Raw genomic sequence first — 15,472 nt, 5'->3', positions numbered from 1 at the left:
TTTTGGGTTGTTGCCTTATTTTAATGCTCTTTTTCATGTGCCCATAGATTGTAAGCTTGTGAGCAGGGTTCTCTTACCTTTCTGTCTGTGTGTATTACCCAGTATTGTTTTATTAATGTTTGTTCCCAATTGTAAAGCGCTACGGAATTTGCTGGTGCTATATAAATAAATGACGATGATGATGATGTGTCTTCCTTTAGCTTTTTCTTTTACAAAATTAATTCAACCCATAAAATATATGAACTTTTATATACTTACAGGTTAATCATTTTATTTTAGGATTTGTTACACACACACACACACACACACACACACACACACTTATCACTGATGCGTATGGCATTGAAAGGGTATTTAGGGGAGACGATAGTGATTGTGGACAACCATACACTTTTCAAGCCCCCTTTCTCGTGCTCGTTCTGCCCCACAGTGCATGCACTGTCCCGATTTGCAATATCCAAAAGTTGGGAGATATGATCTAATGTCAACTATAGGAAGTTTATCTAAATTTATGCAGCTTTTCGAGCAGTAGTCTCAAGTGATTATTCAGAGCAAATGTCATCAAAGAAGTAGGGGTAAAGTTTTCAAACTGATTTTCTCAACAGCTGCACATTGTAACTACACATTTATGGAGGGGGAGGGGTATCGTCAACAGCTCCACATGCGCAACTACAAACCTGTAGCCCACTTCTCGCTCTTTGTTAATTATTATTTGGTCGAGGGAATAGTTGTTTGTTATTTGGGCAGCATTATTTAAAAGTAATTGAGCTGCCACCAAGGTTGAATCATTAAGAAGAGCTTCATATTCATTTTTGGACTGAAAGCCTGTCCTAGTGTACCAAGTGTAACTCAAGATAGAGAGTCCTAGTGTACCAAGTGTAACTCAAGATAGAGAGACAGTCCTGCAGGAAAGGGTGGGGTATTCCATATTATTTTTCCATTTACCTTTAGGAGTCCTTCCTGAATAGGGACCAGCCTTTACTTCCAGTAAACTGAGAACAGGGCAATAGCATTACAGTGGACATGTCACATTTGGGATACTTAGTGCACTAGTTAAGTAATTTTGTAAGTATAAAACTTATTATATGCTCCCTCCACTTGGTAGAGAGAATATAAAAACAAAGCTCTGTGTATCCTCACTCCTTTCATTTATTCCTTCAACTTACCTGCCTTCTTAAGAAAATCAGTTATAAAATTGTTTGTTTCCCTCCCTCTCTCCATTGTACTTCCTGCTAAAATTCATGATTTCATCTAGCTGTAGCATGGAGATCCTGTGACAATAATCTGTGAAAATTCAGTCAATGTGCTGGAGATGGCAACTTCCTATTATTATTTTTTTTTATTTGTAACGCGTCACAGATTTTGCAGTGCTGGATACAGAAGAAAGTAACAAATGGATGAGGTAATACACTTAAGTAGCACAGATTAGTTGTTATTAATGTTATGGGGACTCACACAGAGTGCAGCAAAATCCATGTCAGGACGTACAAGGGAGTCAGACAGCGGACAGACAAGGGACAATAGGTAGAGAGACAATGCCCGCTGGGGAGCACTAGAGGGAGGGGTGGTGAGAGACAGTAGAACTAGCTAGGATAAAATGGAGATCGCAGGCAAGAAACAGGAGGTGATAAATAAAATGGTCAGGAAGCAGTAGGATAGATTTAAAAGGTGAGATTGAGTAAGCGTTTGAAGGACTAAAGAGGTTGGGGGAGAGTCGAGTGAGGTGGGCTAGGGAGTTTAAAACAATGGGGGTCAGCACAGCAGAAGTCTTGGAGTAGAGCATGGGAGGAGGTAGAGAGGTGAATTGTGGAAGAGGCAGAGCAGAGTGGCTGGGTAGGTACCTTGAGATAAGGTCAGAGATGTAAGGGGGAGGTGTTTGCAAGGGCTGTGTAAGGGAGGATAAGGAGCTTGAATTGAATTCTGAAACGGATAGGGAGCCAATGAAGGGATTTATGAAGAGGAGTAACGGAGGTGTGTAATCAACTCTGGAAAGTAATAGTGTACTCTGTGTATCTCTGGATGTGACCTACCAGCACAGCTATTCACGTATTGCAGTTTAAGTTTGCTAAAAGGCTGATGTCTAATACAGTGTTCTCCCCCAGTAGCTATTCCCAGGTGCTCAAGCCAGCTGTTTTTTACTTGCTACCAAGCTCTTGGAGCCCAACAGAGTCCTATTATAATGGAATAAACCATTGTTTTTACTATTAGGCACTGTATGAGCACTACAGCCGGCAGTGTGTGTTAGATCACTGACCACCAGTCCTGGGAGGTGGGGGCAATAACCTCCAACATTTTCCAATATTATTGCAAAGTATTACAACTGTCCCCACCCGGCTACTTTTAATGCCACCCAACTGGCAAAATTTACTGGGCAGAACACTGTAATAGATTTTTTGCTTACTATACTGACATATATTGATGCGATCTCTGCATATGCTATTATCCTACATGCTGGAATCAGCGTGAATCAATCACGTGATCGGCTTTAGATTCATAAAAAGTTCCAACAATTTGTGGATACACTCATGGAATCTTACATTAAGGAAACAGTTCATACAGAGTGCTAATCGTCATGTGACTAGGAGTATTCATTTATCATGATTCCAAAGCATGTTCGGATCAGAGCAGATATTGTTCCATTGGAATATTTAGTAATAGGACAGTAATTTGATTACAAGAACTGACTGAAGATTTTCTTTTACAACTCAGTTTGTGATCTTTATTGATTATATTTGATATGCATATACATTTTTATGGAAAAGATCAATCTTTATTATAATATGTGGTTGTTGTAATAGCCATCTGATAATATTGTCCATATTTATATAAGAATTTTAATTATATTAAGAATTGTCATTTAATATCTCATATGCTTCTTTGATGAGTTCATCATACTGACAAGTGCATCAAGATTGCTATTTGTACTTCCAATTGTTTTGAGCAAGATTTACATTTTTGCCTTCCAACTGTTACAGTACATTGTGGTTAATATCAGAAATGCAACTATAATTGACATTAGCCTAATAATGTCCACTTTAGACATCTGTAATATATAAATATATACAATTTATATAATAATTTTGCCCTACCAACCTTTCCTGTAATTCATTCCTTCATCACTCTCCCATTATTACTTCCCAACCACATTCCTATGTATTGAATTCTCTTCCACAGCCCTGTCCTATAATTCATTCCACCTCCAATACATTCCCTCCTTCTGTAATTCCTTCTCTCTCATTGGGAGGTGGAAGACTTATTTTGCACCATGTATTTAATTGCATATAGGCACCTCTTATAATTACACTCCATACCAAGAAATGAAAAGAAAAAATAATCTCTAGACTTCATTAAATATCCTATTTTTTTGTAATCTGTGCCATTTCCTGTCCTTGTACAACTTTTTATATAGGAAAAACTAAATGACTAGCTTGCAGATCCATAAATTATCCTAAAATAATTTCATATATGATTAAACACTTCAGGAAAGAACATGGAAGCAATTTGCTCTTCACAAGATTGTGGGTTGTGTAAAGGTGGGAATAGAGAATGTTTAGTACTAAAAGATAACGCAAAGTGGACAATAAAACTAAATGTGACAGGTCTGTTAAGCTTGAAAAACAGTTTGTTGTCTGTAGCAGAATTTTGCAATGATTACTCTCTGGATATGAGTCATCATTTAGGTGCGTGCCTACTGATGCATACAGAAGCCATGTGACCAGAACACACCAGCATGAATCTCTATGGAACCCTTTTGGCTATTTATCTCTGATCCTGTTATGTCCCTTCATTTGTGCTGCATTCAATGCTACAACGTAGAATAATACAGTTTTTGCAGAAGTATTTTTGATTTTTATGTTATGAACTATACTAAACAGGTACAATAAAGGACACCTGGCTTTCATCCATGGACTGATACTGTTATTGGAGAAGGAAAACAATAGTTCCTAAGGCACCAAAAACAACCTGAGAGTACTCAGTGGGAACGTAAAGCACAACAGCTTACATACACTGCTATTTTGATTTAAGTGCATACTAGCTTTTAATTATAGTAAATACTCAAAGGTACTTTCACTATGTGCAACTGTAACTACTGGATCGAGGTTCACAGAAGCCTGTGACAGAAGTTTTTAAAGACCGATATCAACATACATACTTAACATAAGGCAGCAGAAGGTAATATGAATGATTAGTACAATATTTGAGGACATTGTATACAAATGGATTTAGAACTGAATTTTGAAATATTGTAAAATGTATGAATACAAGTGTCTGCAGAAATATGGTTTATATTTGCAAAAACTTTACACAATATATTGTGGGGCCATCAGTAGCATAATGGGAGTAGGCCCTTTCATTCCAAATCACTGGATAAATAACATCTCCCATATTTAACTCCACCACAAACATCAGTACTTCCCTCAACAAGAGTAGTGAGATTTATCAAACCCAAAACACTTAAGGGTTTCCTGTAGTGTTAAATTTCATAAGATACATATGCCGTAGGGATACAATATATTAACCTCAAGAAGGAAACACAAATTGTTACAATGCCAAACTATTGCAATAGTCAATGCAGGAGATGAGTGCATCAATTAAAGATTTTACAGTGGTTTGAGTGAGATATGCGAGTATTCTAGAAATGTTTTTTTAGATGTATTTAACATGATTGAGATACAGACTGGATGCAGGGAACAAAGGATAGTTCTGAGTCAAGGATCACACCTAGGCAGCGAGCTTGAAGGGTAGAATGTATTGTCAAATTGTCAACAGAAGTAGCAATGAATACATCTCAATGAAGTGACATAAAAAAATAACAGGATCCCAGATAAATATTTCTACCATGTATGATGAGCCAGTATTTGCAACCAAAGTATTTTCATGTTAGGATCTGAACTATACCAAAAGGTATGAATAAAGGAGATATTTTTGCATAAAAAAGAAACAAACCTAAATAGGTGCTCACGCAGATAAAGGGTAAGTGAAAAACTAAAATGGGATATGCAAGAGAATTCACTTGGCAAAGAAAAGAATAAATACCACACAGCCCCCCTGTGACAGGATGAACCGCCTATGCCACCCTGTCTGTTGTTGTTGGGAACCAGCTGGGCTTACTTTGCCACCGTCCCCTTTCGTTATTACGAATATGCCCCTCCTGCCGCAGTAGGAGGAGCCTGCTGCCACCACTGGGCTCCTTTATGGCGCCCAGAATCACGTTCCTTCTGGGTAACTGTCACTGCTAGTGTACTCCCGTGCTGATACACTTGGGCTGGTACCCCTGACCGCTTACTATGGATCAGGGTGCTGTGGATGGAACCCCTTGGCCTATTACACTGGTCAGCTGCTGGGTAGCGGCAGAGTGGTGGTACTGGAGAGCTGGATCCAACCTCAGAAACAGCCGGAGAACGTATTCGAGTTAGGGTCTAATCTGCAGGTCACAGGATTTCAGCAATATTGAAGAAGTTGTCAAGCAGGGTCTTGAAGCAAAGAGTGATGTTTTATTTCACTCAAGTGCCCTGACAAGGACAGTTCCACTGACTAAAGATATCAGTGGTCAGGTCAGATGGAATATCAGAATGATACATTTCAGTGTACAAGACAGTGCTTTTTATACCGCTTTGGACACAAGCTATTTTTTTGCAATGTGTTTACATAAACATGGATTTACATGCATTGCAAAGCTAACAATATTTACGCTTATCTGTGATATCTTAAAACCTTGCTGGGATATCCTACATCTTACAGTGGACAGCAAGTCTAATTACATGTTCCTATGACCCTCACACATCAAAAGGTCTAATTGGCATGAGATTCCCATGAGTCCTTTCTTCCAATAGTTGTAGAATACACATTTCCTCCAAAGAAAAGAATTCCCCAGGAAAAGTTGTAAACCCCAAACAAGATATTTCCTTACACAAAGATATACAAAAGGCTTTCAAAACAAAGGCTTATTGTATCAGATATATACATCATAAATAAGGAATTTCCTCTAGAAAGGTTAAAAACAGAAAAAAACTAAATTTTCTCCCCTTGGTCTCAGAAATTAAAGATTTCCCTTACCAAAATATACACAATATCAAAAGTGCATGTGCAATTATATAAATAAGCACCATGCGCTTTTTCCTTTAAATAAATTTATACCAGAAGTTATTTATAAGTGATCCAGTCACACCCCTTGTCGAAGTCAGTAAATTGGATAGAGTCATTTCAATTAAAGTCTAGCAAACTTGGTTGTCTTTGTCTGAAAAGATGCGTACGGTACGCTACGGCGTACAAGGGCACGCTACGGCGTGAAAGGGCGTGCGCATCTACTACACGTGGCAGCAACAGTAATCGGTCTTTTACCACACATTCGCACAAACACGCATACTTATAAAATAGTACACATTAATGGTAGTTGCAACACATAGTCAGTTATGTCGAAATATAGTTGTATTTATATGTTATATCAAAGTTACACGCATATTAGTGAAATACACGGAATGGGTTGAAGGAATAACATCATGAGTGGTATCATAATGAACCTTGTCACATATCCTACTGTTTGGTTCACTCTGCGAGGGAATTGCAGAGTGCATACTCAAGTTATGAATGATAGGGAATTATGAACTACTTAAGACTAAAGAATCTTGGTGGGAAGAGCAGATCATACCCCCTGCAGAGATGACCCCCTCCTTTGGATTCCTTTGTATGAACTGGCCAATGATGACGACCCCTTGGACCTTCCTGAGACCTGGACCAATAGATGCAAGCTATTCCATCTTCATTGTATTACTGTATGTGATTGTGTATATAAGCAGCAGCTTGTGATCCAGAGTGCAGACTTCTTGTCCCCAGACTTCAGGATTGAATGACTGCACTGGATCCAGAGCGCCTGCGATAAGTAACGGCTGTATTTACTATTACTTCGCTTGAGCATATTATTCTACTTATTTGCGAATAAATCTTTGTGCTTTGGAAACACAAATCGAGGCTCGACAATCGTTATTGGTTAGCGACAATACGCACATAACACCCTACTCTCAGAATTTTATAATTTATCAAGAGAGTATTGAAGCTATAGAACAATATTCAATAATCGCTAGCATTGATGTCCCATGAGCTGCATGGATTGAAATAAATTTAAAGACTAATTTACTTATGTAGCTTTTTCTTATTAAGACTGTCAATGAGATTTATCCCTGGAAACCGGATTAAATCATTAAAATCATTAATACCAACAAAGATAATCTAGTTGCTGTGTCAGAAATTAGCTCACCTGTTTCCACAGACAGAAGTCCTGAAAACATGACCTACTGGCGATACTTGAGTCTTGGAGTTGAGAACCCCTGACATAGAGTGTATCTGCCCACACAGCTTGGTTTTCGGATTATAAATACCTAGCCAGAGAGTCTTCCAGGTTCCCAGATTAAAACCAGCATGTCAAGATATAGGCTATAGGCCAGCAACAATTGGTAGCTTCAGGAGCACAATGTTGTGATTATCAAGAACCCAAAAGTGTGGTCACAGATATTCCTCCTGGAGATGGAAAACATCAAAGCAATATTCTCCATTATTCATATCGGAGATGGTCTCCATTGGCATTGACAATACGGAGCAGCAAGATGCATACATTTTGTCAAATAGAACTACTAGCCTTATAAGGAATGTAGTGAAGTAACAGATCTTCCTAAATCATGGACCTAACAGTCATTTTTTATATGTATCTGTGTGTAAATTTGTGACCGGTTGACTATAAAATTATACTTCTATGATGTACTGACAAAACAATATTTCATTTTTAAGAACTCCGCATGGAATTGAGTGTGTAGTAGAAGTCATAAAGGCTGTCATAAAACCAATTAGCATTTTCACAGCCCTTTTCTGGTAACTTCATAGGGGGACTGTATCAGCATATTTAAAAAGTCACTGCATCCTGTTTCCACTTGCACTGGAACAGAATACCAAAACTATGTAACTATATGAGAGTTGGGGCTTTTTTTCTCTTTTCAAATTTTGCAACCTTCTTCCTTATTGTTAAGAAATTTGTTTTCATCATTCAATAATGTTCCATCCTATGTTCTTAACAAATTCTTGAGCTAATTAAGCTTCGTCCGATAAAGCGCTACGTAACTAAAACACAGGGTATTATTTGGCTAATGTAGGCTTGATTTAATTAAATTTTAATTGTAGTAAGATAAATGTAGGGAGAGCCTTTTGTTGAGGTTCTGTTTATCATTTGCGAAAAAAAAAAAAAAAAAGATTTATTTCCAATTTTTGGAGATTAAGATATTTTTGTTGATGGTTGTGTTTTGCTGCGATGGAACCACATTTAAATGTCTCTTCGTGACAATTAGTTTTTTGACATAGAAAAGACTAAGGGCTAGATTTACTAAGCTGCGGGTTTGCAAAAGTGGGGATGTTGCCTATAGCAACCAATCAGATTCTAGCTATCATTTTGTAGAAGGTACTAAATAAATGAAAGCTAGAATCTGATTGGTTGCTATAGGCAACATCCCCACTTTTTCAAACCCGCAGCTTAGTAAATCTAGCCCTAAGTATATTTTGTAATATCCATGTCCTGAGAAAGGCACCAAATATGGAAACATTGACTTATTGTGCAATATAAAATATTATAATTCCAATGAATCCAGAGTACCACTATATTGAGTATCCTAATTTCAGTACAGGTTCCTGAAGTCTTCTGCATCACCTGGCTGTCCGCTTGTTAGCTTATAGGCTCTGCTTACCACACTTATGTGAATAGCAACTGACTAAAGAATTCAGTAAAAAGGACAAGAAACTTGCAGTTTAATTTAAAAAAAAAAATGAAATCCATACAGAGGACAAAATAGCAAGCTAAAATCTTTAAACTTAACTTTTATATACAGTGTATATGCAAGCTACAGGAGGAGCCATGACTATAACATATGTTGCCAGTTAATTCATAATCAGTTAAAAATGTGTATATTTTGCAGACTTCATTGTAAAAGACTAATTTGATCAACATTAAAGTGCACAAATAGAAACTCACACAGATTTTTTTTTTTCATTTGTGCACATTTTATAATCTAGATAATTAAAGCAAGATCATTTCAAAAATTGCACAAAAACACATTATATACACATAATTATTATATACATAAAGAAGCACATAAATACACACAACATGAAACAACTGTGGTTACTCAGTGGTCAGTATAGGCGTAGGTGGGCTACAAGCAAGAGACATTTGTGGCAGCCAACATACAATTTATGTTTACTTACACATATTAAAAGAGTATTACACAGAGCCAAGAGGCTTTCTAAGGCAACGCAGAGCTCAGGAATGTGCAGAACCAACAACAGTAGTCACAGTCATCTGCAACCCACAAAACTAAGCCATCCTCACCAGCTCCAACCAGCATTTTAACAGTTACCATCTGTGCCAAGGGTGAGCAGACATCTTATTGCTAGGGTACAACTTTGCCCACAATATTCTTGAATAGTGGCATTCATGTTCAGAAAAGTCCCAAATATTGACAAATGTTTTATTATGTGCAGTAAGTCAGAGAGGAAAGCTCAGTCTGACTTTTGTGTCTGGTTTAAAGGCACACTTAGCCTATTTTAGATTTTCCTTTTTAACCTATTAAGATATGAATGCATAATTATAATAATATACACTTCATGTCATATTGCCTAGCTTCTAGATGTTAAACTCTGTTAATGCCCTGGGAACATAATCCTAGAAGCTCCTCCAAGCTTGGTAGCTTAGTGCAGTGGCTATGGGCATATCTATCATCAATGAGGACGTGGTAAGATTATTAGGTGAGATTGCCGTTGTCGTTTAGCAACAGGAGCAGAGTGAGCTGTAATAATAGTTCAACAAGTACTCCACACTCTATAGTCTGCAAAAGTCACATAAATTCGACTACAGTCACAAGACTATTCCGAACCTCTCCTTTAAAAAAGGTATTCACATGCTCACAGCATTCTAAGAATTTTAAATCAACTAGCATTATTCCACAAAGCAAGAGAGTTATGTTCTTATCTTCACTAAGAATTGTGGGTAGATATTATTTTTGTTCCACTTTACTTTTAGGTACTGCCAGAGCAGTAACTTAAAATGTTAGCGCCTGGGGCAAGAAAGAAAACTGCCACCCCAGCCCTCAATTTTAGCCAATCTAATTTAAAATATTCATAACCCTGCCCCCCCCTTTAGCTATGCACCCTGGTCAGTCACCCCTCTCGTAGAGCCCTAGTCAGAGCCCTGTAACAGCTCTCCCTGCCTCTGCTACATGTACCACATGTACTGTTGGACCATGCCGGGAGAGGGTTGGAGATGAACTAGACAGGCATAAAAGAAATAGTCACCCAGTAGGCCCAGTTGTCATACAATCTGTTGCTAAACAGTCCTCAATACCTAGCCAGATGGTAACAGTCGATACACATGGCTTCTTACTTACCACACAGGAAAGGAGTTGCAACCAATGTTTGATGCAATATTAACTTGTCCTCAAGCATGGGTTCTCAAAGGATGCCAGGGAGTGGTTCCATGAAGTCCCCAATTAGGAAATGTTAATCTCTGTCAAAAATCCCAGACACAGCAGTGGTACTACCACCTAGGCAGAGGGGTGCAGCAGCTATGGGGCCCTAGTATTGCCAGGTCATCCTCCAGAAGCCACCGCTCTACTCTCAAAAGAGTAGAGGTCCGGCCTCTTCAAGCGTGCTGCATTATGGTGCCGGATTCGAGCGTGCTCAGAAGAAGAGGCCACATTGTGCTCTTTTGGGAGCAGAGCAGGGGCCCGGAAGACTGGAGCTGCACCGCCAGGTCCTACCCCAAGTTTTGTTATGGGGCCCATCAAAAAAGTGTTCCATGTCTGCGCAGTCAACTTATCCGTAGGCAAATTGCAAAGCCTAGCTGTCCCGTCATTGACTTTTTTTGTAGACTGCCGCCCTCAAATAGAACTGTTTGACAACACAAAATTTGTAAAGGGCCACTGAACTCCAAAATTTACATTTTCAGTTATGAGCCATAAAAGTAAGGTATATGGTGTATGGTTACCCTGATATTCAACTGAAACTCTACTAAAAAGTGAAGTATTTCTTTCCCACTCCATTACAGACAGCTGAAGCTTCTTTCACATCTTTGAGACATTAGGATATCTGATGGAGGTCCAAAAGCGGAGACTGCAGGTATGTCAGCTGTTGTGACTGTACGGTCTTTGCCCCTCTGTCTGTATCTAGCAATCCACACAGTGTTTTTCTTTCAAACAACCTTGAAAAGTGTTCATTCAAACTCTGCCTACTTAGTTACAGAAACATCTCTCTCCTAGCATGACAGCCTGCTGCACAGCAATGAGAGAGCCTGACAGACTTATTTAGTTAAGTATAAACACCCCAGTTATTTTATGCATATTATTAAACTCAGCAGTACACAGTCTTAGATATATTCAATTCAAATACTGGCTTTACCCTAAGTTTTAGATACTTTATTTCACCAAAGATCTCTTTTAGGGGACTATGCAGCAGGGATCACATCAGTCACTGCAGGCATGCAAGGTGACAAGTTCACTCAAAAGAGCTGAACTTGGGGAAGGCAGGAGGAGCCATGCTTAGGCTAACCACTTCCAGGGAACAAGGTCAGACTTGGTCTAACTCCCAGACATAAAGAACGGTAGTGACAGCTGCTTATCTACCTGGTCTGACAGTGAGGACACTAGAGTAATTAAATGGGTTTTAGCCCTAACAAACAACCTTTCTGTTAAAATTAGTCTGTTTATGTTTATATTAGGCAACAATTGTGGTTTTTGGGACTTCTTTGAAGCAGATCCCAAAATGAACACAGTAGAGGATTTAGATTTAAAAACAGTACATCACCTCTCCTTTGTTAGTAAAGTGCATATCTAATGATGCTTTTGAAACATCAATTACTGTAACTGACATACTGTTCATTCTGTCTCATCTCTAGGGCACTGTAGAGGAAATTTTGCATTATGGGAAAAAGAGAGGGTCAGTGTGTATGCAAAATGAACAAATGTGTTAAGAATATGTGTGTAACCTTTTTACAGTAAATCTGAATATAAAATAAAAAGAAAAAAAGTTTGCTCTTAAGATTAGGTAAATGTCAAACACAAAACCAAAAGGAAATGAATATAAAACATAGAATTGATAGATCATAAACTTACCAACAAGTGGACTTGTTCGTCTTTTTTCTTTTCTGAAATAAAAGGGTTCCAGCCTTGCAATATTTCAACCGCTCTCCTGTAAATGCCTGGCTGAAAATAATAATAAAAATAATGTTATGTTATGCAACGCTGTAACGGTCTTTGATTATTAAAGGGTTTCTTCATATAGTTTGGTCCCACATATTTTAATGTGTGTGGGCACCTTGTGCAAAATTAAATATATAGTACTTACTGTGATCTCTTTCTGTATTTTGACTTTCTGCACTTTTTGTCCTCTGCAACTAGTTCGATTCCCTATGTCAGAACATTTCCTGTGATACCCAAGCAACTTTGAAAGCATTTTATGGTGTGCTGTGTCAAACTGAGAGCTGAAATACTCACTAGTGCATTGTATAGCAACCCAAACCAACACAGATAGCTAGGAGCAAGAAAACAGCTACTCTGTGCCGAACTGCAGTAGGGATGTTCCAGTTAGTACATTGAGATTTGCAAAGTGCCCACAAACATTACATTACAGAGAAACCCTTTATGTGTTTTAGAAATACCATTCAATACAAATATATAAACAGATGTCACACATTAACATTTTTTGTTTTTCTTTTTTTGAATGGACTGTACAAAATGAATCCTTTGCGATAGGAAGGGGATAACCGACAGTATATATATATATATATATATATATATATATATATATATATATATATATATATATATATATAATATGTACTGGGCGTTATAGAAGATCTCTACACTGCATAACTTTCATAGGTTCCAAAATATCAGATGAATGGATTTCTAGTTTGTGTTGGTAAAAGTATAGGGAAGGTACGACAGATGTACTATAGACTGCAGGTTGTGAAAAACATGAGGCGATTGTCAGATCTTTACCATATATTTCTACACACTACAACTGGGTGATAGCACACAAAAACACAGTACACAATGATCTATATTAGCCATCCCGGATACCACACATCTGAAACACACCGATGACTGTACATAGTTCCCACCAATATCACACACCCCTATTAATAATTTTTATACAGAGGAAACAATGATATCAGACACCTCAAAAACTATGGCGACTATACACGGGTCACAAACATATCTTACACCGATGACTATATACAGGTCACACCGATATTATACACCTGAAACACAGTGATGACTATACATAAGTCACAGTCAGATTGATATCACACCTGATAATAATGACCTCTTATATCCAGGTATTGGAGATCTTGTCTTTATCAGGTTAGATAAAGTTATCTTTTGAACTCCCACTTAAACATTAGCGTTATTGCTGAGAACTACTTACTCTCCTACACAGAAAACAACACAGAAAACAAAACTTATCCTTAATCTATCTACCACAGAAACATAATGTGTCCGGAAGCAGAGGAAGATTTTCGGTGATCTGTTACCTTCTGAAAACCCAGGGAATGGACAAAATGAGTTTTATTTGTTTTGCGTTTTTTTTAGTGAGAGGATGATACATGTAATACCACAGTAATGAAATGTTTGCCGTACCACCTTACAGTCACTATATATTACTGCTGTATTGCTAAGGGACAGGTATATTGACCATCCCTACTACACAATCTCCCACATTGTAAAATTGTCTTCATCTTTAATGTCACAGAATCTCCTCCTCTTGTACTTCAATCACTGGACATCGAATATATTTTTTGTGCTTTAACTACCAACAAAGTGCTACCCTGTTATATGAAGAGGACCACATATACAGTCATCTGTAAAAGAAAGTACACCCTATTTCAAATTTGTGATTTTATATATTAGGACATAATTAAATTTGAACTTAGGATTTACTTTCTGTAGAATAGCCAGGGGTTTTTGGACCATACAAGCAATAAGTAGGATATTTATAACAATTACTTCATAGGGGGAAAAAAAAAAATTCTGCATCCCTCTATCTGTGCAAGTTTTCATAAATATTGTCAAAGATTTTATATATGTAATATCTAGTCTTTACAGTGAGTTTTTGTGCTTACAATAATAGATTAAGTTAAAAACAAATTCAGGTAAGTGTTCAACTGTAAACTGTTCATGTGCTAGGCGTTATAGACGATATCTACAATGGTTGCTGTTGTGTGACATGGAAGGAGAATTTCCTAGTCACATTTCAGCTCTGATGAACACTGAGCTTTACTGGAAAGACACCAAGTTCAGGCACTGCTGTGAGACACCAACTTTAGGGTATTGGGAATGCACAAATGCAAAGTGTTCTGGAACCACACAAGCGCTAATCTTTTAGTAACAAAGCAACTATGGTTTTCCATCTGCACAAGAGCTCAGGAACTGTACACAAAGGGTTCTGGATTTAATCATGGGGATTTATTATTTCTCTTGGGAAAGCGGGGTGGTCTAAATTTGCAAAACAGACTTGAAAAGTTTAATTTTCAAATATGACTCCTAACCTAGTTTTATTTGTTAGATAAACGATCTAGCAGAGCGTACGTTAACGAGCATCTTTTTGTGAAGTCTCGGTCTTCAGAGGGCAGGGTGTATGCAATCCTCTACATATGCCTGCCCCCAACCACTGCAGCATACCAGACATAGTCCGGTATGAACTGCCTAGCGTTCATAGGTATACACGTGGCTCACTGGAAAAAAGGATGCATCTACCATACCTTAGAGAATCTTTGGGTTTATTATGCACACTAATGGGGTTTACTCCGGTGAGAGCAGATAGACTGTGCATTCAGTATGCCAACAGCATACTAAGCAGCTCTCGGTTCCAGCTCCACCAGCCCATTCTCTGCCAGCGTTGGTGACGTGAAGCAGAGAGGTGGCAGTGGCCACAGTTAATATGTTACCAGGTCTATTTAGCCTAAATTGCTGCAACACTCTACCTCTCTTGGGTCAACACAGAAATGACAGGTCCTCTTTACAAACAAAGAAAAAACAAAAAGTTGACTTACTGTTTACCCTAAAGACCTGCAGCTGGGTCTATCTATAATTGTGTCTATAATGAGAAGTGATCCAAGCTTTTCAGTAATTTACTTATGATACTATAGGATACTATTGTGTTCAATACTGGAGTATTTTGATATTTTGTCCGTAGAATATATTTTCGGTTATCTTCTTAAAATCAATTAAACATATTCTATACTTATTTCACAAGCAACAGGTTTAACCTTCACAAACTGGAGACACAAATAAACAGAAATACAAAAAGGCTGAGGGGTAAAACCACTAGTATTTGGTAATTTTCACATATATTCACAAGATATTTTGCGACCTTCTTAACCTCAAGAAATTACAGCAACTGCATGTTCAGAATGGTTATCTATGTTAACTAGCCTTAT

The 15,472-nt window shown here is 37.9% G+C and overlaps 1 protein-coding gene across 3 annotated transcripts in view; it reads right to left on the bottom strand.

The window, feature by feature from the left end:
* Positions 1-15,472, bottom strand: part of VEZT (vezatin, adherens junctions transmembrane protein) — a 59,492-nt gene that overhangs the window by 28,078 nt on the left and 15,942 nt on the right. For all 3 annotated transcript variants that reach the window (XM_075209414.1, XM_075209415.1, XM_075209416.1), the window contains exon 3: positions 12,144-12,233. In XM_075209414.1, the coding sequence (XP_075065515.1) occupies positions 12,144-12,233 (90 nt within the window). The remainder of the gene's footprint in view (positions 1-12,143; positions 12,234-15,472) is intronic.

Source organism: Mixophyes fleayi, chromosome 4 (genome assembly GCF_038048845.1).
Source record: "Mixophyes fleayi isolate aMixFle1 chromosome 4, aMixFle1.hap1, whole genome shotgun sequence".
Taxonomy (NCBI): Eukaryota; Metazoa; Chordata; class Amphibia; order Anura; family Limnodynastidae; genus Mixophyes; species Mixophyes fleayi.
This window is presented reverse-complemented; position numbering and strand designations above follow the sequence as displayed.